Source organism: Uloborus diversus, chromosome 6, assembly GCF_026930045.1.
Source record: "Uloborus diversus isolate 005 chromosome 6, Udiv.v.3.1, whole genome shotgun sequence".
NCBI lineage: Eukaryota > Metazoa > Arthropoda > Arachnida > Araneae > Uloboridae > Uloborus > Uloborus diversus.
Window position 1 is genome coordinate 96,831,689 of NC_072736.1, and position 24,594 is coordinate 96,856,282.

General features: G+C 33.3%; 1 protein-coding gene across 1 annotated transcript; it reads left to right on the forward strand.

Annotated features, from left to right (window-relative positions):
• Positions 1-930: 930 nt before the first annotated feature.
• Positions 931-21,259, forward strand: LOC129224621 (fatty acid-binding protein-like). Its single transcript, XM_054859105.1, has 4 exons — positions 931-1,089; positions 14,500-14,669; positions 18,946-19,044; positions 20,964-21,259. Exons 1-4 carry the CDS (start codon positions 1,020-1,022, stop codon positions 21,012-21,014), a joined length of 390 nt encoding a protein of 129 aa, XP_054715080.1. The 5' UTR covers positions 931-1,019; the 3' UTR covers positions 21,015-21,259.
• The last annotated feature ends 3,335 nt before the right edge of the window (positions 21,260-24,594 follow it).

Sequence of the window (24,594 nt, forward strand, 5' to 3'; positions counted from 1 at the left end):
TTATTAAATAATTATGCATGATTTAATTTGTTGGTATGAAAATGCTTAAACGGCACCACCCAGTTACTTTTAGTTGAAGCATTCACTGTTCCGTTCTTCCTCTTCAGGAAACGGAATAGGTCACGTATGTGCAGGGACAATGGAGCCAGGGGTCACAGGAGGTCACTGTGACTTCCCAAAAATTTCCTAATTCGGAAATTTTTTTCCTGACGATTCACCAAAATTTTCATCGTTCTGCCAAAACTCAGACTTCTATTCGGCAAAAATATCATCATTCGGAAAAATTTGGAGTTCTATTTGGCAAAATTATCATCATTGGGGAACATTTGGAGCTCCATTGGGCAAACTGCGAATTTCCGCCCTCCCAAAAATTTAAGGTCGGGACGTCCCTGAAGGGAGCAGGATACCCAAAAACGCGACTGTCCAGTTCAAAACGGGACGCATGGTACCTTAGGCATCTCAGCTAATCTCATTAAATACTTGAAATATGAGTGACCTTATTCTGCACTGAGTTTGATATGCGAGATGAAAATTTACTATTATTCTCCGACCTATTGTCACAGGAAGCTTAAAACTCATTTGAATCCTTATCAAACAATTTCATTTATCTTCCTGTGATTCAACATTTAGCCAGTCTTTATTTCCCTTACTGATTCTTTTCTAAGGATGTGTGATAATTATTTTGTATCTTATATCGGTATCAGAAAAAAATTGCCTACGCCCACAGAATTTCTTATCGCTAATTATAAGGTGATGTGACCATGAATCACATTATCGAATATGAATATTCTTTGATGTCCTCGTGATGCCTGGGAGAGTAATTTATCGGTTGGAGCTCCCTCATTGGACGAACTTTTGCACCCCGATACTCTGGACGTAAGGAGGCGATAAGGCCTGCTCCGGAGGATCTTATAAAAGGCTGAGCATCCCCACTGTCGGTTCCCACGCACTCGTTGCCAGATCCGCTTTCTCCTAATTTTCTTTTCGCAGACGACCGCAAATCTCATCTACTCTTCGAAATGGCCAACCTCGTCGGAAGTTTTAAACTGGTCTCAAGCGAAAATTTCGGTGAATTTCTGAAAGAAATCGGTGAGTGAAAATTTCACGCCTAATTAAAATTTATGAATAAATTATCATAGTAAAAAGAAAAACAAACATTCATTTGCCTTCTGTAATGGACTATCATGTAATTAATATTTTTATTTTTCGTTTTTTGATTCATACTTAACATAAGTATTTTGCTACTATCTTTCAAAATTATCAATCAACGCTAAAATATAATTAATGAAAAATTACTCAGCATAATCAAATAATTAATTTTAATATATTTAAACGAGATACTTATAAAGAATAGAATCGTGAGGAAAAACCTAATAAACTTTATTTCAGCTACGTTAATTTTCGCACCAACAAAAGATTGTTAACTTTTAATACACAGCTTTTTTTTTTTTAAATTCATGAACTGTTCACGCCGTGTTTATAATTACGATTAAGTTCATTAAATTTATAATTCTATTGCTATTGTACCTTGAAATGTACTAGCCTATAGATTCATTGAATTAAAAGTTATAATAGAATGTTCTATCATTTAGGCAGAAGTGGCCGCCTAGAAGAGGTCATGGCGCAGACTGTGCCATTGAAATTTTTAGGGAGGGGAAGGGGGTGTTTTGGGGGTATTTCTTTCATTTGGGGGGGCTCCCTTGAGGGTCCTCGCGATATTTAGGGGGGCATGCACCCCTAATTTATTAGGACGTTTGGCAAATTGAATTAGCGAGGCAAAATTAAATGGTAAAATACTTTAAACACCTACTTGCCAATATTTTAACTATGTTTTTAAACATATACTTGATTCCGTCGAAAAATAGGTATCTCCAAAAATCAAGATATATGATAATACATACCATTTTCAAAATTTGGTACTGATATTATAATGGTTTTAATACATACAAAAATATTTTTTGTTATCATCAAAAATAATAAAGTTGTTGTTATTAGCATTTAAAATATTTATTGAAACCTACTGATGTTCAGTGTCGTATTTATTTATTTAATATTATTCATATTTTTATTTTAAACTTTTAGTACAATTTGCCTAGCGTAAGCAAGGCAAAACGAATGGGGAAAAAAGAAGTAGTTTATTTCAGTCATTTATTGATTCATTTATTAAATTTATTCACGTATTCATTCATTAATGAACTTCTTTCCATTCATTCTTTCACTCATCCATTGATTTATTCATGCACTTATTTTCTTATTCATACATTATCTTATTCTCTTATTTATTTACTCATTCATTAATTAACTTATTTATTTCTTTATTTATTTGGAATTCATTCAAAAAAAAATATTTTAAATAATTTTAAATAACAATCAGAAAAAATCATTAAAAAAATATTTTAATGACTATTGTTCCCCATTGTGTGGTAAAGTGATAGTTTTCCTTTTTTATTTTAAGGTAAAATTACTGTCATTAAATTTAAAAAAATAATACTTTTATATAAGTTTCATTGTAAAGTACATTGTTCTTTCTTTATGTACTGCAAGTTTCGAAACAAATTTTCATTTTTTTCGTTTTGAAAAACGTAATTTAACTATCACTTTGCCCGACGTTCCTCTACATCCCCTCCCCCCCCCCCCACTTTGATTGCAAACTTTAAGTAATTTAACAGTAATTTAACAGGGGTGCCCACCTAGGGGATTTCGCGGAGCAGTCTGCGCCATTGAAATTTTTAGGGGGGGTTTTGAGGGGTACTTTTTCTTTTTAGGGCTCTTGCTTTTGGGGGTCTATGCAAAATTTAGTGAAGTGCACCATTCCTCTTAGCGGGGGGGGGGGGGCACCCCAAATTTTAGTGCATATATAATCAATTTTCCGAAGACCGGGCCGTTGTAGGGGTGTTGGTTGGGGAGCAATACCCCAGAACCCTTTGCTTTAAATCATATTGCCAATCCTAATATATATTAAAATTGTTTCGATTCCGTACTCCCCTCCAGAAGGTAAAGTATGGCTGCTCTATTGCTTGCAGCAATGGTACAACTAATTAGGATATGTAATTGCGGCGATTTGATGGATTTGTAGCTATTATTGTCTCTAACTAGTGATTTCCTAGTTTGGCGGCAAAACAGTGTCGTAAATAAGTCATTTAAAGAGAAAAAAAACCATTAGACAATATTAAAACTAGGATAAAAACATAAAATAATCCACTAAATAGATAAATTAGGCCGTGGAAGCTCATTAAGGGTTCCATTGAAATGAAAAATAATCTCCGAAATAGAATAAGACATTAAAAAACATTTGAAGATCCATTAAATTGTACAACCATCATCTCAAAATATATATCAAGCCATTAAAAACATTAAAAGTCACAGTTAAAGGGAAAATGAAAGTATAAGGAGTAAACATAGCGGTGACGTAACCGATATTTTAATGTTTCCGCAAAAAGTCGCAAACACAAATATACCTATTCTGTGCTCCTCCCTTCGTACATTATAAGGTAAACTCCATCATCAATATAGGTCGCACAACAAAGTGTAACAGTAAATATAGTTTTATGGAAATATAATCTGGTATTATAACTGTAATGGCGTTATTAGTATTAAACATCACACACGTTTTATATTTTATGTTGTTGTTGCTATTAATGTGACTTGAGAGACCCAAGCCCCATTCGAGTTGCGAGTACGGAAGGTTGTGGCTCCTGAGAGAGTGTGCCACCCAAATGGGGAGGAGTCCGACTCTGGCCTCGATGGATTACACCCTCTACAATATGTGCATACCGCTGAAGGGGAGAGAAAGCCTTTTAGAGCAAATCTGCACCTATGGCAACTGCTAAGAAACCAGTCCTTGCATATGTGTATAAATTACTGCGTTAGGATTAGCAACAACCTAAGCCTAACATAGGAATTAGCCCAACATAATTAGCAACCAAGACTTCTGACGGTCTGACCTACCGCCTCGCTGATCCGCTAATGTTCCGTACATTCTGCTACTTTTACGATAATAGCACTGCTTATATCTCCAGCAAAATTTTGTTGTTTTAAAAGGCGATATAGTAGCTTCTTTCCCCAACATTAAAAGATTTTTACCACTTATTCCAAAGGCCTCTTTGGGGTGAAAGACAGATTTTCTATTTTTATTTAATCAATTTTTTGATACAGGAAGACCACAAGTATCAACTCTTTTTTTTCTTCCTGTGCCTTTAGTACGAATGCTTAAATGTAAACGGGAAAACAACATAGACTGCTACTGCAAGTCCTTCATCCACATTTTCATGCTTAAAATGTCAAAAATAGCAGTTTTTGAACGACGAATTGAACCCGGAAAATTCCTAGTTTTGCTTAGCTTAAATCGTTTTTTATTATGCACAAATAAACGTTCGTTTATTCAGCTTTACAATAAGCCATGTTAGATTATTCGTAATAACTTAAATACATTTATTAAAGCTCTTAGAAAAAGGGTCAAATTGACAACTTTTACTCATTTGCGAAGCAAGTGGCTATGTCACAGGAAACAAAATTTTCTCATAATATCATATTATTTTTTTTTTTTTTCAAACAGTTTAGGAGTACAGAAGATTGGTACATATTATCTACAAAATTCATCAAAATCAATTTTGACCAAACTGGTTTTCAACCTACTCAATTATATTCAGGTATATTTAGACTAAAGTTTTCTTTCCAGCTATGTAGTGGGACCGGGGGGGGGGGGAGGGGGTGACTTCCTCTTATAAGTTTTTACTGCTGCCACGTGTATAGATTACACTATCTTAACATTTCTTATCAACTGGAAACACATTTACATGAAATTTACTAGAACATTAACAACACCTGCGGAAGTTAGAATGATACGCCGAAATTGATAACACTGCTTTGATATTTTTTGGATAAAAAATGAATCAGTACTTGACTTTGAGGGAGGACGAACAAAAAAAAAAAAAGATTTTTTTCTTTCATTGTTATCTCTTCGATGTGCTTTTACATTGTATGAAGCACTTGTGTCAAGAATCATGCCAGAGTGGCGTCAAAAGTACTCAAAGTACGTACAAGGTGTGTTCACAAAGTTTCAAGACTGGTCTGAGAATACAAAACTTGTTAAACATTTTTGCACAGCGAGCTAATGTTACTAACTCTTGTTAACGTTTGCGAATTTTCCAGAGAAAAATTCCACGGAGAAAATACCTGGTAAAAATATTCGTGTAAAATAAAGGAGCGGTTCGTGTAAAATTAGTAATAAATTCGTGTAAAATATTATGGGATGTTTATAGAACGTTACGTCTTGCAATGATAAAGAAAATTCATTTTGAAAACCTAATACAGATTTAAACTATTTTTTTTTAATTTTTAGCCTTACCTCAATTTTTTTCGTCACAACGTTAACACACTTATATACATAATTCTTTCTTAGTTCAGAGAAGATTTAGACGATTTTCAGCTTCGCGTCACGTACTAGCGTAGCCAGAGTGTAACTGGTCACATATCTGATTTGTTCATGTACATTTTGGGCACAGCCTGCTGGATGGGCCGTGGTGCATATGTATCCACGTACTTTTGGTTCTATCAACCTATTCATTTTAGGGAATTATTGATTTATTTGGGGGTTAGGTCATAGCAGTCCCATTTGGATATAAACTGCTACATTAGAATTACAATATGTGGTATCACGAAAGGTTCGGCGGAGTTGACTCTCAAGACCCCCTTGCGGTGCTCCAAAGAGTTTTTCTTTTAAAAAGCTGCCGTTTTCAATTTTAGCACGACCGCATTTTTCTTTTGGGGGGAACAAATTAATGACATAAGTATCAAAATAAAAAAGAGTTTCGTAAAAATATTAAATCGTTTTTTTTAATGGATCTTCTTGGTAAGTGCAACACCTTGTACTTTCTGTTAGTTAATGAACGACATTTTCTGTTCAGAGGAAGATATGAAATTTTTGAAAATTGAGGACTCGTCTTCTAATTCAGAGGGTCCCATAACCATACGTGCGGTGGTTCACTCCTTCAACTACTACGGATACTACGGAGCACCCCTCAAAAAGACCTCCTCCCCCACAAATTGAAAAGGAACTCCAAAAATTTCAATGGCGTGGTTTGTGATGTAGTGAAATAATGAGCGACTTGTAAGGATAGTTGACGCGTAGTTGTATGTAACACAAATACGAAGAATACGGTCTCTGAGAGCCAAGACTTGTCAATTGGTCTTCGGGCCGCCTTCCTCTATAAAAATTATAAAACGTATTCTACTCCGATTCTGAACCGGGCCCCTAGTTTCCGACTAGGCCGACATGACCTCTAGTCGGAACTGACGAAGAATAACAATAAAACTTCTAATGGCTCACTAGTTCTGTTGCTAAACCTTCAGAGGGGTCATGACCCACCCTTTTTTATTCCGGATCTTCGATTTTTCAGAGCCCGGACATAGGTTGAAACTGCCGCCCAGTAAGCAAAATATCTTGCCTCAGTATTGCATAAAGGTTGACATGCAAGAAAAATCATCTTGCATTAATGCTGCCTCAATGTTGTTATGTTACTCCATTTATGCTGTCAGCAGGTTGCCACAATATTGACTGATAAGGTGTATGCAGCATAATATCAGGAAAATATCAAGGTAGGCTGCTTTTGTAATATTGCATACGTATTGATATGACAGGATAATATCAAGATGTTGTCATGACAGCATGAAATCAAGGTCTAGGCAAGATGATCTTGCTTTTGTAATCTTGCATACGTATTGATATGACAGGATAATATCAAGATGTTGTCATGACAGCATGAAATCAAGGTCTAGGCAAGATGATCTTGCTTTTGTAATATTGCATACGTAATGATATGACAGGAAAATGTCAGGATGCATTGACATGACAGTATGAAATCAGCACGTTTGCAAGGTGTTTTATCTATTTATTTATTTGTATTATTTTCACTTTAAACTCAAGAATTAAATTTCATTCCTTAATTATTTCTGTTATTCTTCAAGATAGTTTTCTAGCCTAAGAATATTTCCTCAAAGCTGACATCTGATCGGAAATTCATGTAAAGGTATTAATAGTACTCGCAATTTAATTTAAAAAATGAAAGTTTCTTCGTTTTGCGTAATATTTGACTTATTTTTTAAATTCGTGCTTCTAATTGTATTATAAAGACATAAAATGCCTAGTTAGGAATAATTGCGGAAGTTTTTATAACACATTTAAGAGTAAAGAAAGCAAAATAATAAATAAGTAAATAAATACAATAAAGTAATTTCCAAATGGATGTCAGCATTGAAAATATCCCATGGACAAAACACATGAATTTATCTTAAAGAATAACATAAATAACCATTGAATAAAATTAATCTTACTCATGAGATTGAAGTGATAATACGAAATTCTGGGCTTCATGTCCTTTGTTTCAAAGTCTAGGGACGAAAAAAGTTATTTTCGGCCATTTCTAACATTGATCGCACATCGTCTGCGATATGACTTGCTTAGTACTATATTAATAAACAAATGCAGTTATCAGTCATTCATAAGTTATTCCTAAAACAATACTATTCCACACTAATAACTAAGCAACCAACTTAACGAAGCCTAAAGAACGCAACGCCAACGCCACGTGCAGCTCCTCTGAACCGACTGAATCATAGGTCGAAGGAGGAACATGTGCCAGCAATGCGAGGGACGATGGGTAGAAAGAACTGTGCGCATGCGCAAGTATCAACGAAGGTCCACCTGTTCTATTGTGTGCTAATTACCTTGACGGCGACAGCATGAAATCAATACATCTTGACGGCGTCAACATGTATGCAATGTTGTTATTGTAAGGTAATATCAATATTGATATTTTAAGATGAATGCAATGTTGCATACGTGTTGTTATTGTAGTATTGCTTTTTAATCTTTATGCAATCTTTATGCAGTATGAAACACGTCAATATTGACGCCGTCAGTATAATATCAAGATCTGTCAAGATTGATGCAAGAAATTTTGCTCCTACTCAGAGGAACTACTTGAGGATGAAAATTCTCAATTTGCCGAGTGGAACTCCAAATTTTGCTGAATGATGATAGTTTTGCAGAATGGAACTCAAAATCTCGCCGAATGCAGATGAAACTCGAAACTTCGCCGAATGATGATAATTTTGCAAAATAGAACTCCAAATTTTGCCAAATGATAATATTTTTGCCAAATAGGGCTCCAAAATTTGGAAGAATTATGAAAATTTTGCCGAATAGAACCCCAACTATTGCCAAGTGATGATAATTTTTCCAAATAGGACTCCAAATTTCTCCGATTGATGATAATTTTGCGCGCATAGAACTCTAAATTTTGCCGAATCATCAGACAAAATTTGCCGGATGCGGAAGTTTTTGGGAGGACACAATGACTTTCCTTCAGGGCGCCCCCGACCCTCCCATCTGGTTACTACATAGCAGAACGAGAAATAATTTGGATTATGACACAACAGTTTTCAATTTTCAGGAAACAAATAGCTTAGTTTTGTAGTGCGTGCAGGGGTTTCACCTTATAGGGATTCATGGCGAAGACTGAGCTACTGAAATTTTTCGGGGAGTTGTTTTGTTTTGAGGGACATTTTTTTGTTTTATTTGGGGGGGGGGGATGGCAGGCTCTCGCTCTTTGGGGGGATTTGTGGCATCAGGGGGGCGGGCTGAGTACGTGTACTGTCCCGTGCCGTTAAGCAAATTCTGAAAAATTACAGACACACAGAATAAAAATGATAATTGTCAAGAAGTAGTTCTTTTGCGCAATTCAGAGATAAGGGAATCTCACCATTCATCAAAAGCAAGCTCACTTATCAATCGCAGATGAGGATAACTCGGTTTCAATGAACTGTACTTCGAACATGGTACAAAAAAAGAATGAAAGAAATGGCAAGAAAGCGACTTATGTGGGTTTAGTGGGCGTTGTCATTGTGGCGGAAACTGCAACCGCGAAGTCTTGATAAGGCTTGAGGTTATCGCGTGACTCTGAGAATCGAATATATACTCTCTGACCTCCTCTAAACTGTTATCGGAGTAGACTGTTGAGAGGTCTTCGATAAGTAAGACCGCTACGTTAACGTTGTCGTGTAGATTTTCAACGGTTAAAAAAGATATCGCAATTTTTAATATCTTCTTTGACATTATGAGTCATGTTTACCACCATCTAACGGTTCCCATGTAATAACATTCGAAAACGGCTTTTAGATAAATAGTGCTATCTTTCAGACGATTTCTAAGAAAAGTCCAAAATGCATCAGGGAAAAAATGCTTGAGAATGCCTGACTTTTTTTTTTCCCCTCCTTTTGGAGATAAATATACTTGAGATAAAACTAGCTATATCCGAAGCCTTATCACAGGATAAAATTATAAATTGTATCTGAGTGATATGAGAGTTTTCCGTTAAAATGTCCTTACATTGCTTTTTTTTTTCATTGAGTAAATATGAACCTTAAAGCGAATTCAAATACAAATTTTACAAAATAGCACTTTTCTCTCTCTATCTCTTTCTCTCTTTTTTTTTTTTGCTCCAAAGGTGTTTTTTTTTCTCTTGTTCCTTTTTTCTTCATTTCGGCAAAAAAAAAAAAAAAAAAAAAAATGTGCAAATAAATTTAGCAAATTAAATTGCTGTGTTTAGAGGTATGAAACACATATCTTTCTCAAAGTTTACTAACTTAAGTATTTTATCTGCAGCTTAAAAGTTCAGACGTAAAAATAAGTAAAATAAATAAAAGATCAGTTAAAGCGCAACTGATTATCAAAAAAAGAAAAACGAGGAGAAAAATCCTTTTTTTTTTATCCAGTCTATATAGAGGCACTTTTAAGTTTCTACTTCAGTAAAAATTCCAATAAAAAATAATTATCCCTCTCTTTTCTCCGAAAAAAAGAAAAAAATCTAACAGTGAATTTAATAAGTGAAATAAAGAACTTAAATTCGAAAATTGTTATTAGTTTTCCAAACTAATTACACAAACTAATTACAAAATACCGAAAAGTACATTTTAACCATTAAATTAGCGCGCATAGAAGATGTATTCGCAAAGCATAATTTTACTATAAATGCTTTCAAAACTGCACGATTTTATGGAAATTGTTCGTTTATAAAATTCAATGTGCTCTTTCGTCTGCTACTTTTTAAAACGTTTTTTTTTTTTTTTTTTTTCATTATTACGCTATTCGTGTGGTTAATTGGTTAAGATTATTCTTGTAGATTATCACACTACACACATAGCATGCAAATATTATGTAATGCAATTTTATAACACAGAAAGGGACCCTAATAAATTAGGTCAGGGACGATTAGTCCCTTGTACTGTTTCATAACCTGTCATATTTTTTAACACGTTGGAATGCTTTTGAAAAATACAGTAATTTTTCCCTTTATTTCACTTCTTTTACGTCATTTTCTCAGTTGCGGTTTTCAAAAGTCCCAACCAAAAGCATGAATAATTAATGCAATTAGCATTCATTTATGCGTGGGAAAATTTTTTGCTTGGTCCTTTTCCCAGCTATTCACTTTAAAACTTTCGCTCTTGGAAATTACCCTCATACAAAGGCTAATCAACTTTAATGCGTGAACATTTCAATTACATTGAAAATGTCAAAATTATTCAACGTCAAAATTATTCTAAATTCTTGAAGCACTTGATAAAATTGAAAAAAAAAAAATATTAAGCTCAGTTTTACTTTAACTTTTTTTTAATTAACATTGGTTTAGACTTGCAAATTAGTTTGTTGAAATGAAAATAATAGTCCATCTAAATTTTTCTTATATTTATTGATTTTTAAAGTAATTAAATTTTATTTTCAGTGAAGTTGATTTTAATTTACAAGATCTTTTTTCTTTTCTGCGTCCTTATAGGTCGACCCCTTGCACGGACGTATAAATAAGAGATCACAAAAAAAAAACATAACCCATCATCATTAAGTTTTGAATTAAAACTTTAAATGCAGAGTTTTGATTCTTTAAAAATATGATTGAAATACTTAGATTTTTGCTATGTTAGCAAAATTGTAAAAGGCGCAGACTAAAACTAAATTTCTGATCATATGGAGAAAACCTTAAAGCCTATAACGAATGCCGAGAGTGTTTCTTACTCAAAGATTTTTCTAATCTATATTTTCTTAGTTTTGTCTTGCGAGTAGTAACTCATTCTGTAAAAGATATATTAAATATGAAGCACAAAGCACGATTTTACTGAAAGCTGCTAAAAATTAGCTTGAATATAAATGGGGGGAGGGAAGAATGTTTTTACAATTAAGCAATTTTCAATTAATAAGAAAGAATCAATGAATTGTATATGCGATAAGTTACATAAAAATAAAATAAAAACGCTAAAATTGCAAACTGTAATTTGAATTTGTGGTCGCGTGTTTCAAGGTTACAAGAAACTCCTTATTTAATGAGAAAAAAAAATAAAGAAGACGAAACGATATCACAAGAAAGCAGGGGCGGCATTTCAGCATTTCGTTTGGGGGGTCAAGTTTCTTGAACATGAATTTCCTCAGAACGGTATAAAATACATATTGTTTTTCACAAGAACTGATAATTAAATGGTTTTAATGTTAAGAATAATTAGGTTTGTAAAGAACAATTAAAATTTTTGCGACCGAAGCTTTAAATTAATTTTGTTATAAGTTATATCACAAAATATCTCGGTACTAGTTTTTATTTTTTAGTAAAGTTTTAATCTGCTATTTTTGGAGTCAGGAAGAACAGAAAATTTTGTAACTATAGTTAATCAATATCCAATGACTTAATTTATTGCCAGTATAGCTAAAGAGGAAGGTCTCGCTTTGCCTCATTCCGCTTCGAAGGCAATTCTCTAACCTCCTGAGACACGCAAGTCAAAATTGGTTGACGTTCAGTTCTCCTACAACTTTCTGGTTGAGTTTTTTACACCGATGAAGAGGCTCCATTTTTGTAGCCTTGAAATAGCTATATGCTGTATTTTCGTGTAAATTTGTGCTTTATTTACATCGGTTTTTCAATTTAATCACGGAAGTCATCTTTCAAATGACTGACCTGATTGAAACAGTCAAAAAACAATGGAAGCAAGAAAGTTATGTCAGAAAAGCACATTTCCTTTAGATTCCTCTCTTTAAAATAACCAAGAAAGCTTTTTAAATAGGCTAGTATTTATTTTGTGTCATTAAAAAGTATAATCACAATTCACAAAACAATTCATCTTCCCTCATGCTATTACTTATAAGTGTAATATTTTCTTTTTCGCTTTCTATAACCGACCTACATAATATTGAAGTTAAGACCAATAATAAATATATCTCATTAAATCCTGTCTCAATTTCTTGAGAAACTGAATTGATCAGTTTATTCAAAATAATGATTTAATATTTTGACTAAAACTTCATCTGGGTTTTGTCACCTCTTCCACATTGGCATACATTAAAAACTGTTACGAAAAAATCTGTCACAAAGTTCCACACCTGGTTCAAGTATGCATTAATGCGAAAATTACTAAGAGTTTCAATTGTCAATCCAAGAATTAAGATCAGCGAATTAAAATTTTTATGATAGAGTGTAGCATTTATCAAAAAAACGCTCCGCAGTATAAATAAAGTAAACAAAAAATTCAGACAAAGGCATACATATTAAAATGACATCAAATTTTTTATCAATGAAAAGGTCGCTTTCCAGTAATTCTTCTAGGGGGCTTTTATAACTCTTGAAGACCATCTTGTGTCACTCGGAGATTGTCAAATAAAGAACCTCAAGATACATTTGTTGATGTGAAAGTATTTTTTGATGTGAGATGTTTTTCAAAAATAGCATATCTTTACAAAAAGTTCCCATGAAAGCATATGATACACCGAGTTGCTAAAATGTGTTTCTAGTACATGGCGTCAATGAACACTTACTAGCTGAACATTAAGTTATAATATGAGCACAAAAATTTATGTAAAATGACATGGAATTTACGCGTAAAAATTGCACAGACTCTACACTGTACGGGTATCTTATACAAGATGCTCCATCATAACATAGATTACTCAATTTTGAAATATTTAACCCATATGAAGCGATTACTTCCTTAGTTAAGGCGAACACTTATCCTCCATCAGTTTTTTCTGTTCTGAAAATTCAGGCAAATGATTTTCTAAGTTATCTAAATTGAATTTAACATTTTATATTATTCTTAGTGAAAAATTTGGGGGTGCAACCGCCCCCTCTTGCACCCCCTATTTGCCGCCCCTGCAAGAAAGACCATTCATCAATAAGTTTTCTTCTCTTTTTGCATCGAAAAAAGGGTTTTACTTACTAGGGCTAACTTTCTTGCAAAATAAGTGTAAGATCCTCACTTATTGTTAAAAGGAAATAGTTGAAATTCCATCTAATATATAAATTGCACATGAGTTTAAAAGAAATACTAGATATTCAATATTTAGAATTTCTTTTAGTATTTATACAGATGTATATAGATAGCTCACACGAACTCCCATAGAAAATGAACTCTGCTTCTAACCCGGAAACATTTTCCTGAAGTTTACTATTTGTTAAAATTGATGTTTGTGAAAATTTAAAGATGCTTTTCTTTTTTTTCTCTTTTTGTATATCAGGGATTCCCAAAGTGGGTGCCGTAGGGCTTGGCGAGGGATGCCGCAAAATGTCTCTGATGAGTTTCAATATGTACATATAACAGAAGTTGTCTAGGATGTCGTGAAAAATATATAATTCTTCAAAGAGTGCCGCGAATCGGAAAAGTTTGGGAATCGCAGTTGCATAGAATGAACCAAGGATTTCTAAACGTTTCCGATTCACGGTACCTAATGAAGAATTTTCATTTGCTCACGGCGTCTTTGTCTATTTCTATTGTACAGGGTGTCCGAAAAGTCCTTGACACATTTTAAAAAAATCATAGAAAATCAATAAATTGTCTTATGAATTTGCAGTTTGTCCCATAATACTTTACAAGTTCAAGAGTTTGTTTTATGACATCATAAAAAAATGTAATAATAAATATTTAGTTATAAATATTTAATAATAATTACTACTGCCGTTTAGATATTTCTTTATTTTTGCTCTTCATACATTGCTATATAGCAATGTATGAAGAGCCCTTTCAACAACCTCAAAAATAACTTACATACAGTAACTTCAGAATTATTGAATGCTTAACTATGCACAGCAATGTCAACCTTTTTTTGTGTAAAATACAAAGTACGAAACGCATTTCGTTGCCTTACCTGGATAGTATAGCACTAGATCTTTTATTATTACATTTTTTTTATGATGTCATAAAAAAAAATAATAAAAAAACTCTTAAACTTGTAAAGCATTATGGGCCAAACTGCATATTAATATGACAATTTATTGCTTTTCTATGATTTTTTTAAAATGTGTCAAGGACTTTTCGGACACCCTGTATATTTGAAAATTGATATGGTTAGCACTTCGTGGCATACCAGGGTTCCACAGCACTCACTTTGAGAACTCTTTGAATAAGCAATTGATTTCTGCAATCAACAAAATTTTTCAATAAATTATAATATATTTCTTCTTTCTATAGGCGTTTCCATGGTCACTCGTAAGTTGGCCGAGAACTCAAAGCCAACAGTGGAGATCAAGCAGGAAGGGGACGAATTCGTCGTAAAGACTATCGCATTCAAAAACTCAGAAATTCGCTTCAAGCTCGGCGAAGAATTCGAAGAGAAAAGGCTTGATGGAGCAACAGTTAAGGTCAGTATTGTTCTGTCTATTTTCGAACTAAAGGACATTTAAAAAAAATTCCTACATCACATTCATATTTTACAAAAGTGACGTTCATCAATGTTGAATGAAACTGTGATAATTTTTTTATTTTCTACTAGCTATACCCGACGCGCGTTGCTACGCCAACAAAAAAATACATAATTATACTGATTTTCATGACAATCGGTTGAACGGGGCAGAAGTTGCTGCTCTGCAGTGCCACCTGGTGGCGAGTGGCTTCAATGAGCATATTATGCACCTTCTCCGTGGAAAAATACATATATATAGCAATTTTCATAATAATCGGTCCAGGTATCAAGTGAAGCCGTGACTATACACAAATTTTGTACTCACGCAGTTTGCAAGATCAATCAATCGCTAAAAATATCAAATAGAAAAAGTTTTAAATCCCCCCGTTGCATGAAAAGCCATAAAACAATAAAGAAAGAATTTATTTGTTCAAACTCAAGAAAAATGGCAACAGCTAACTTCTTATCAATGAGATCTTTCACGCGAATTAATTTCTGCAGCCGATAATTTTATTCGTATTTATCCAATGGATTGTGACTTAAATTGGAATAAAAAAGGAACTATCGATCGGATTTTTTTCGAACTGGTCTATAAACATTCCCAGCACCAAAAATAACAAACGGTGAAAGTTTCAGCCAAATCTGCCGGGTAGTTTTTGAGTTCATGGATGACATACAGACAAACATTCATTTTTATATATATAGATAATGGGTCTCTGGAGTAAAATAGAATTCCGTTCGGGAACGACGGGAAATAAAAGGGATTTTGAAATTTTAGTCGGAATTTCTGTGATAGTAGATCGATGGAAACACTAAGGGAGACCAGATTCAGTTGATACAGGGTTACGTTGATACAAGAACTTTCATTTTCTAGAACGCATGCTCCCAGAACTAAAAGTTGTATGAGTAAGTAACAGGCTTAGGCTGATTTAAACTACGTACGCGGGAAACCTGTTAAAGAGTTATTTTAAACTAATTCTTTTTGTGCACCAAAGTACATTTTTATGTAAAATAAGATATACAACGTTTTATTTCACAAAATTAACAAGATACTGCGGGCACGTGTTTCAATACTTTAAGGAACCCCTTTTTCAATGCAATGAAAGCCTTTGGATGAAAAATCATCCGAGAAAAATTCTGTAATTTCTAAGATTTTTCTTGAATGACTTTTCATCCAAAAGCTTTTGATGAAACCCGTTTCATTCCATTAAAAACGGGGTTCCTTGAAACTTCGAAACACGTTTCTTTTGTAACTTGCAATTTTTTTGCAAAAAAAAGTTTTTATATCTTATTTTTCTTTGCAAGTACGAAATTATTTCATCAATTCCTAAATTTGTATGCTATGTTTTCAACTTTTGCATGGGATGTTTAAATAGTTAATATCATACTAAACAAGATACTATTTTATTCCTTGACTAGAAGGCATGATTTTACCTCAAAGAATTTGCTTTTGTTCGAAGCTGTTTTTTCACCGTTTTTGAGTTAACGCTATGTCTTTGTTTGGGTCAAGTTGACACGTGCAATAATTTAAGTCTCAAATTATTAAGTAGAGGTATTTTTTCTTTTTCTAGAAATGCTTAGAAATGACCAAAAAGAAAAAACTCAAGGGAAGGAAATTTTTCTTGAAAAAATTAAAAGGGCGTATTTCGGAGAAAATATGCGTACTAATGTTTATATTAGCTGCGAATCAGATTTACGTTTATCATCTAACTCAGATTAAAATTTCGAACATTTTATGAGTCTCTTCTTTAAAAATAACTCTCAAACACTTTATTTCGTTGCTTATTGCTTGTCAGCAAGATAGTTTATTCATTTGTGTATCAACTTAACTTGACCCACCTTGGGTCGTTTTGGGAAAAAAATTAAGCTTTTTTTTACTATAAATAAAATTATGACAACAAAGTTTTTGAAATCATTATTTGATAGAAAAAAAGTTATAGTATTAGATGATATTTAATTTTGGTCGTAACATTAGTAACAAAAAATAAAAAAATCAAAATGTAAAATGTTCATCAACTACATGTTCTCCCCTGTTGAGAAAAGCGAATGATGAGCTAGCTATAGAGGAAGGTCGTTTAGTATCGGACAGCGGGTAGTATCGGACAAGGGCTGCTTCTTAATTCCGCCGCCAAGGGCAGCACGTACTGGGTCAACATAGTGTGCCGTATTGGGAAAGAAAGCACAGACGCCATATTGGTCCAAATCAAACGTTTGTTCTGGTGTGCAAAGCTAGTTTTTTGTTTGTTGAAAGAATTGCAGTGCACGAACTTAACTTCTGGGGCATATATTTACACATAGAGTAAGTTATATTGTTTCATTGTTATACCTTTAGACTGATAGTATATTAATCTAAGTATTATGAGCTATAAAAGTGTCTAGCTTCAGTAATAACCTAGTGGTGGTTAAACAACTGTAGCTTTACAGTCGGGTTGTATCGGACAAACCAATTTCGGGTTGTATGGGACAAAGTTACTGGCACCAAAATAAAATACTGACGGTGTTTTTCTTTGTCCAACAAGTTGAAATGGAAAAATCACGACATAAATGGGATGAAACAAATATGAAAGAAGCCATTGAAAAAGTTTGACTTAATAAAATGACAATTAGAGAAGCTAGTGAAAGATATTTAGTCTCAAAAAGTACTTTGGGGTGATAGGATCAAAGCTTTTCATTTTAGACTTGTATACTATTCTAAGTAACCAACTACTTTGTTCATTTCATATTTTTGCACATTAAAATGTTATTTATGAACTATGTGTTTTTGTTTCAACATTTTAATGTTTTGTCCGATACAACCCTCCAAAATTTAAAATTGGCCAAAAATAGAGTTTGACAAAAATTTGTTTAAAAAATACGACTCTATGTTTTTTTAACCAAAGTTTACAATTTATGTTAGGTAACTTAGTACAGCATAATTTAGTGTAAAAACTAATTCTTTACAAAAAAAACAAAAAGTGTTATGATTGAAATGGCTTAGGTGTCCGATACTACCCGACCTTGCCCTATGCATCATTATCTCAAGAACAAAAGGACTTGATTCTTGATTGTCATCTTAATTCTGCTCGAGAGATTTGATTCACAATATGAAACATTGTGTGTGTCGGAATAGCACACGCGTGCGCATTTAACTGCAATTTTTAAAGAAAGAAGAAAATGGTACACAATTGGCACGCAATCAAAAGAAAAAAAAAGTGAAAGTAAAAATTGCAACAAAAATGTGACTTGTATCTCACATTTTGGGAATAAAAATGACTTTTCCAAAAACTCTCTATTTCTTCAAAAAGTATTTTGGTACATGAGAGTTCGTCTTGACACGATTTTCATTCTGTCTCCAAGAACTATACTGCCTATATCTGCAGAAATGAGTTTTCGAGATGTTTGAAGAAACGCGTTTTGGATAAAACTAACGCACAATAGATGACAAAATTGTAAAAAAAAAAAAAAAAAAAATGAAAAATTTGCAGTTGCTGTTCTTGACCTGTAACGGCAGCATATTCTTCTGCACGTGGCACTCCGTAGGAAAAGTAAATGGAATGGAATAGAAATCTTGTCTTGGTTGCAAGCTTCGAACTGAAACGAATAATAAAGCTTTATACTAACGTAAAAAATACATCGTTGAGCTAGGATAATATATTACGGCAAATGTGTCATGCATATTCATTTCAGTTGATTCTCTGAAATTACTATATATAATGAAATAGTCCGCACTCAATAGCAATCAGGAAAATAGCAACGCATTATTTCATTTTTGCAGATCTAACTATGAATTTTACAACAAGAATATTGCACTTAAATACAATTTCTAACGCAGTCTCAAAAACACATTAAGAATAATATTTTGCACATTCTCATTCAAATATGTAGGTACCAATTTAAATGCAGTGGAACAATTTCTGAGTAGATTTTTATGAGCTAAAAAAGTTGGACTGCTAAAATATTTTTCTTAAAATTTACTTTATCGTGAAGAATATGAAAGTCAAACTTCAAAATTATGAGTTATTTATTTCGTAACAGTATTGACTAATAATTAATTTTAGTTGATCTAAAAGGATTATTTGTATTAATATTTATTTTGGTCAAAAAATATTAAGTAAAATTTCATTAATCATCAATAATTTAAAATTAGTTTTAGTGAAAGTAAAAGGAGATTATTTTTATTAATATTTATTTAGTTAGTGAACAATTTGAGTTCTTAACTAATTTTATAAGATTGTTAACGATATTTTTCTCCACAGACTGTGGTGACTTTGGAAGGTGGAAAACTTGTACAGAAGCAATTCGGCGACAAAGAAGTTACCATTACCAGGGAAGTTGATGGTGACACCCTCAAAGTGGTAAGGATACTTTAGTTGTTTAAAAACGCTAAAAATAAAACCAAACGAAAGAAAAATATTTACTGCACCGTCAGCATAGAAACAATTTTTACTCTAGTAAGGATTGTGTAATAACTTGGGGGCTCCCGATTGGCCAACCGATGGAAATGGGTCGCCCATGTTTTTTCTCTCCAAAGCACCACGTGATCAAAATTGTTCTTCAAAAGTTCCGAGTGTAATGCAAAATAAAATATTCTAAATTTTTCTTTCCCTTCGAATATTTTCTAGTCGATCTTGTTTCAAAATTAAACTTTCTCCTTTTTTCATAACTATACCGAAAGAAAGAAGAGTGATTAGCGTAATTACAGGCAGCAATATCAAAAATATGAACTTTTGCAATAAATTGTTAAACTATAGAGAATACAAAATAGAATGCAAAATTTTCAATCGGTTAAGGAAAGATAATTATATCTTAGTAAATGATAATATTCTCTGCGTTAATATTCTAGTAAATTTTGTTTGCGTAAAGTTTCAAAAAATCAACATATCATTTAATTTTTGGTTCTTTCCACTCTGATGCGATCAATACATAATTGTGACGTGAAAAATTTCAATATCACGTACTACAAAAAACTACACAAAAATATTTTGCTAAATGAAATGAATAATATTTATAAAACATATGTCCTTGTGTGTGTGTGTGTGTGTGTGTGTGTTTTCCTTCATAAGGAACATTCCACGAAAATGTAAACCCTTTGTTTCACGCGTGACACGGTCCATGTATTTCATTAAAAGAAATAGTTTCAAAAGATACTGACAAAATGTTTTGCATCAGAAATCACATAAGTTTGTAATTTGCTTAGCAGAGAAAAGTTGTTCATTAATATTTTGAATAATTTTTTTTAATGAAATATATGAGGCGTCACGTGCGGAACAAAATGACCGTTTTTCGTGGAATGCCCCATAAACAGATTTTATTGCATAAAATTCAATAGCTAATTATTTTAAAAACCACTAATAATAAATTGAAAAATGTTCTCACAAAATAAAAGTCACCCTGTAATTAACTACACATTTGAATATCGTTAACTCGGTTTACGGTTACTTTGTCCCTTGTGGGTAACATTGACCCAACGAAACGAAAAGAGATTGTTGTTGTTGTCGTGTGTCAGCTAGGCTGGCAATATGCGCTGCTTTTCTTCACTTTTCCCCAACTGTACCGTAATTTGGTGTGAAGTCCCACTTCCAAAGTACACACATGCCATAAGGATCCATCAAAAAAGAACTGAAACATATATTTTTCTTCATCTTGATATAAAGATATTTGCTGATCCTAAAATCTTCCGCCCTAGACGGTGATACAGGCCGTCAACCCTCAGGAACTGAGGCTGTTGACGGTATATGTTTATTAATATTTTTACAGGTATATGGCTGTCTTAATCACCTGTCCATCAATTTATATGCGACGACTTTGTCGTTTTTTCATTCTTATTAAAAGCCACTAACCGTGGATTGAGTTGTCGTAGTCTGTACATCTAACCATCAATGTGTTTCCGCCAAATATTTTGCTCATGGGCGCCCATATGCAAAATTGTAAGGGGGGAGGGGAGGCTCAGATATTTTAAACATAGTTTAACAGGATATTTTCCCCACGGAGGCAGATTTCAGGACAGATTAGAGTCATTACAATTTGACATTTTTAATAACTTAATCATTAATGGCTAGAGAAGAAATGTTTTTACATTTTTGCAAAGAAAAAAGTATTACAAGCAACGAAGTTCTAATTTCTAAGTGGGGGCTCGAGTCCCCCCCCATATGGGCGTTCTTCATTTTGCTGGTAAGAACCAGCAGTGGTTATAAATTACATTTTCAGTAAAATGTGTATTAAGTACTTTAAATGACGATCACAAAACATAATATTCTTTTCTGATGCTCAACAGGTCTGTGAATCCGGAAGTGTGGTGTCTACGAGAATCTACAAGAGGGAATAGATTTCAATATTTTGTGTCTACATCCCATCTAACAAATACGATCTCAACGACCATCTGAAACCCACAAGATCTGGGGATTACAGTAATTAAAGCACTAATTTTTCATGTCATTTTGACTGCAGTGATTGTGTCAAATTTTAGCCAATTCATGCTTCTAAAACTGTGTTTTCGTCTCGTAACCAAAGCTCATTCATAGGATGTTTTCCTTCTGTAGCTTCATTGTTATTAAATAGAAATAGAAACCAGTTGTTTTGTATCTTTTTCTATATGTACGTTGTGAATTATGATCAACAGTTGTAACAATATTAGAGCTTCATTTCACATTTAAACTTTTAAATATATTTACATTTTGAAGGCGGAATAACCAAAGAGTTCTATAATAGGACTCTTTGGGAATAACTGAACAAAAACTTCAACAACTTAACTAAATTTCATGCTGCAAGGGTACTTTTTCGACTAGGCAGAGAAATAGGGGCAATTTCCCCTTCTCAATTCTGCTCAAAGAATTCGGAATTTCTCAAGTATGTTGGAGAAATATCTCCTTCCAAAACTTCAACACCTTTACAGTTTTGAGCAGTGTATTTATACATAGAAACCCAAGTCGACGATTTTGTAGGGGAAGCTGTTGTACCCACGGACAAAATTTACTTTTCCATTTTTGCTGGTCTCTGGGAATGGATAATCGATCGGAAAAATTTTCTGTCAGAATCTACAACTTAGCATCTAATTTGGAAATTTTTAGCCAGGTAAAAATCTCAAAGCTTTCAACTTCAAAAAAAAAAAAAATCTTAAAAACCATCTTTTTTGTTCGTGGGTACAATACCCGTTCATCCTGCGGACAGGAGCCTTTGTACCCATGGACATATAAAAAAATAACATATAAATAGGTCTGAGGAACCAAATTATTCTCAATACATTTTCATAAGCCACTTTATATTGAAATACTTGAAACATCCATTGAAAATAACATTAAATAAAATATCCAACAGAAATTAAACTTTGAAAATTAATCGAAGGTTTTTCCCTTTTTTAAAAATTTTCCTTAATTTGTAACATCAGTGAACGCTTTAAAAAAGTTATTACTCTTAAGAGATTTAATGATGTTATGAATAGTTAATACGTTTTCAAACAAAAGAATAATTAGATTCATGATAGCATGGCTCTCTATGTACCTACAAAATATTTTCAATCTATATGCAAATTGAAACCTTTAACCAAAAGTAAACCATTACAAAACATTCAGTTTAAATTAAACCAACAAAAATCTAGAAAAGTCGACTTCAAATGAAAACAGGAGGGTTTGACGGTCTGTAGATCCTCTACAACAGGTTGGGGACTACTTCAACACAATATATATCTTCAAACTCTACTTCAAATTCATCATCATCGCTGAAAGCAAATTTCGGACGGTGATCACAAGGCACCATTTTGAGGTACTTCACATTGTAAAAAGACTGAGGTGTGACCCAAGGAAACTAAAAATTGCCGTCCGTGGGTACACATGGTTATGTGTCCTTGGGTACAAAAGGTACGCCATTTTGGGTTTGAAAGCAAGTCACATCGACAAGACCACAGTTTTACAACATTAATAATCACAAACAAAACCTTCAAAGTATAGGGAATCCTGACACCTACAACAAAAATTAGTAATACAATCCACAACGGACGAAAAAAAAGAAATTGCTCATGTTTCTTTTTCCTTACATCCTATTAAAACCGAAAAAAAAAAAAAAAAAAAAAGATAGAATCTTAATTATTCGTTTGATGACGTTGAAACTTCCTGGGGTACGGGAGAAGGCTGTGACACACATGTTTAACCCCAATTAGGATCTCTCTCGACGATACCCGGAATTTTCCAACCAACGTCCGTAGGTACAACCGTCCGTGGGTATAGCAGCTTCCCTATACATATATACAACAAGAAGTTCTGTCTAGAACTAGACGAGCCTACTTTTCCGTATACCCATACTACTTTCTAGTACCTGATCAATATTCTCAAAAATAGCTAAAATCGCAAATTTTTTCAAACATATTTTTAAAATACTTTAAGCTGATTTCTAGGAATAAAATATTCCTCACTCATCTAAAAAAATTAAATGCGTAAAAAAAAAATAGCAGCAACTTTTAAACAAAGCAGCTAATACACTTTTTTCCATTAAAAAAATCTTTAACAGCTTTCAAAACGAAAAAATAATAATTAAAATTAATAAGCTCATTAAAATAAATACAGTACAACCTCGATATCTCGAATCTCTCGGGATGGAATTTTTTTTCGAGATATAGAGTTTTCGAGTTATCAAGGTTTTTAAAAAATTACACTAGTAACTCTCACATTTACAACACGTACGCTATATGCATTTAAACATGTACTGTGGGACCACTTCGAATCACGATCAATAAAGTAGTCTTCAATGTTTCACTAGATTTGAAATTTTCTAATTGTCGAAATTGCACAGGATGAGATTTTGAAATGAACAACAATTTCAACTTGTTTTTTTCACTCAAAAATTTAAAAATTCTAATTTTATCTTTAACCAGTAACCTCACATTCAAAAAGTTCTCAGCAGCCATTTTGTAGGAGTTAAAAAAGCTGAATTATGAAAATGAGGAACGCATTTCCAGTTTTCGCTCGAAAACTGACACACGAAAAATTAAACCCCTCTCCTCAAAGTGAACAACATGTTCGAGAGAAATGCACAAAGGTTCTAAACTCTGGGGATAACACAGCACCCCCTTCGTACAAACACTCCCCTATTATCTTGTCCCAATCCCCTATTCACAAAATTTCCAAGAAAAGGGATGAAAAACGTTAAGCAATTGTCCCTGGAACTGGTTTTACTACAGAAATTGCCAAAGCAAAACGACAATTGAAACTTGCTTCTGTGTAAAAATTTCGACATATCAAGGGTTTCGAAAAATAAATTTCGAGATAACAATGGAAAATACATAGGGGTTTTATAGAAAATGCTAGGGAAAATTTTTGTTTCGAGACATCAAGGGTTTCGAGATAAGGAGGTTCGAGATATCAAGGTTTGACTGTACATCATATCGAAAAAAGAAAGAAATCGTTTCTTTTTCCCCTGTCGCCAAAAAGAATTTTTTAAATGAATTAATGCACTTACCAAAATAAATAAAAACAATAAAATGTCAACTTAAAGAAATAATTTTTATTGTCAAAAAAAAAAAAAAAAAATTAACTTGAATTTTGACATCTTGAATCAAATTATGTTTTTCGCAATCACGAGTGTGTGTATGTAGGCGTGTGTGTTTGTGTGTGGGGGTATGTGTTTGTGTGTAGGGGTTATGTGTATGTGTTTGTAGGCATGTGTTTGTGTCTGTGTGCTGGCATAAGTGGGTGGGTAGTTGTGTGTATGAATGTGTGTGGGGGGGGGGCTATGTGTATGTGTGTGTAGGCATATGTGCTTGTGTCTGTGTGCAGGCATGAATGTGTGGGTAGTTGTGTGTATGTTTTTGTGTGTGTATGTGTGGGTGTCTGTATGTATGCGTGTATGTGTTTGTGTATGTGTGTGTAGGTGTATGTGTTTGTGTGTGTGTGTGCGTGCGTGTGTGTGGTTGTGTA

Bases quoted from the DNA above. Each gene is read 5' to 3' on its own strand.
- LOC129224621 (XM_054859105.1), top strand. From the start codon at position 1,020: ATGGCCAACCTCGTCGGAAGTTTTAAACTGGTCTCAAGCGAAAATTTC. The intron at 1,090-14,499 runs GTGAGTGAAAAT...TTCTTTCTATAG, and splicing joins TGAATTTCTGAAAGAAATCG to GCGTTTCCATGGTCACTCGT. The intron at 14,670-18,945 runs GTCAGTATTGTT...TTTTCTCCACAG, and splicing joins TTGATGGAGCAACAGTTAAG to ACTGTGGTGACTTTGGAAGG.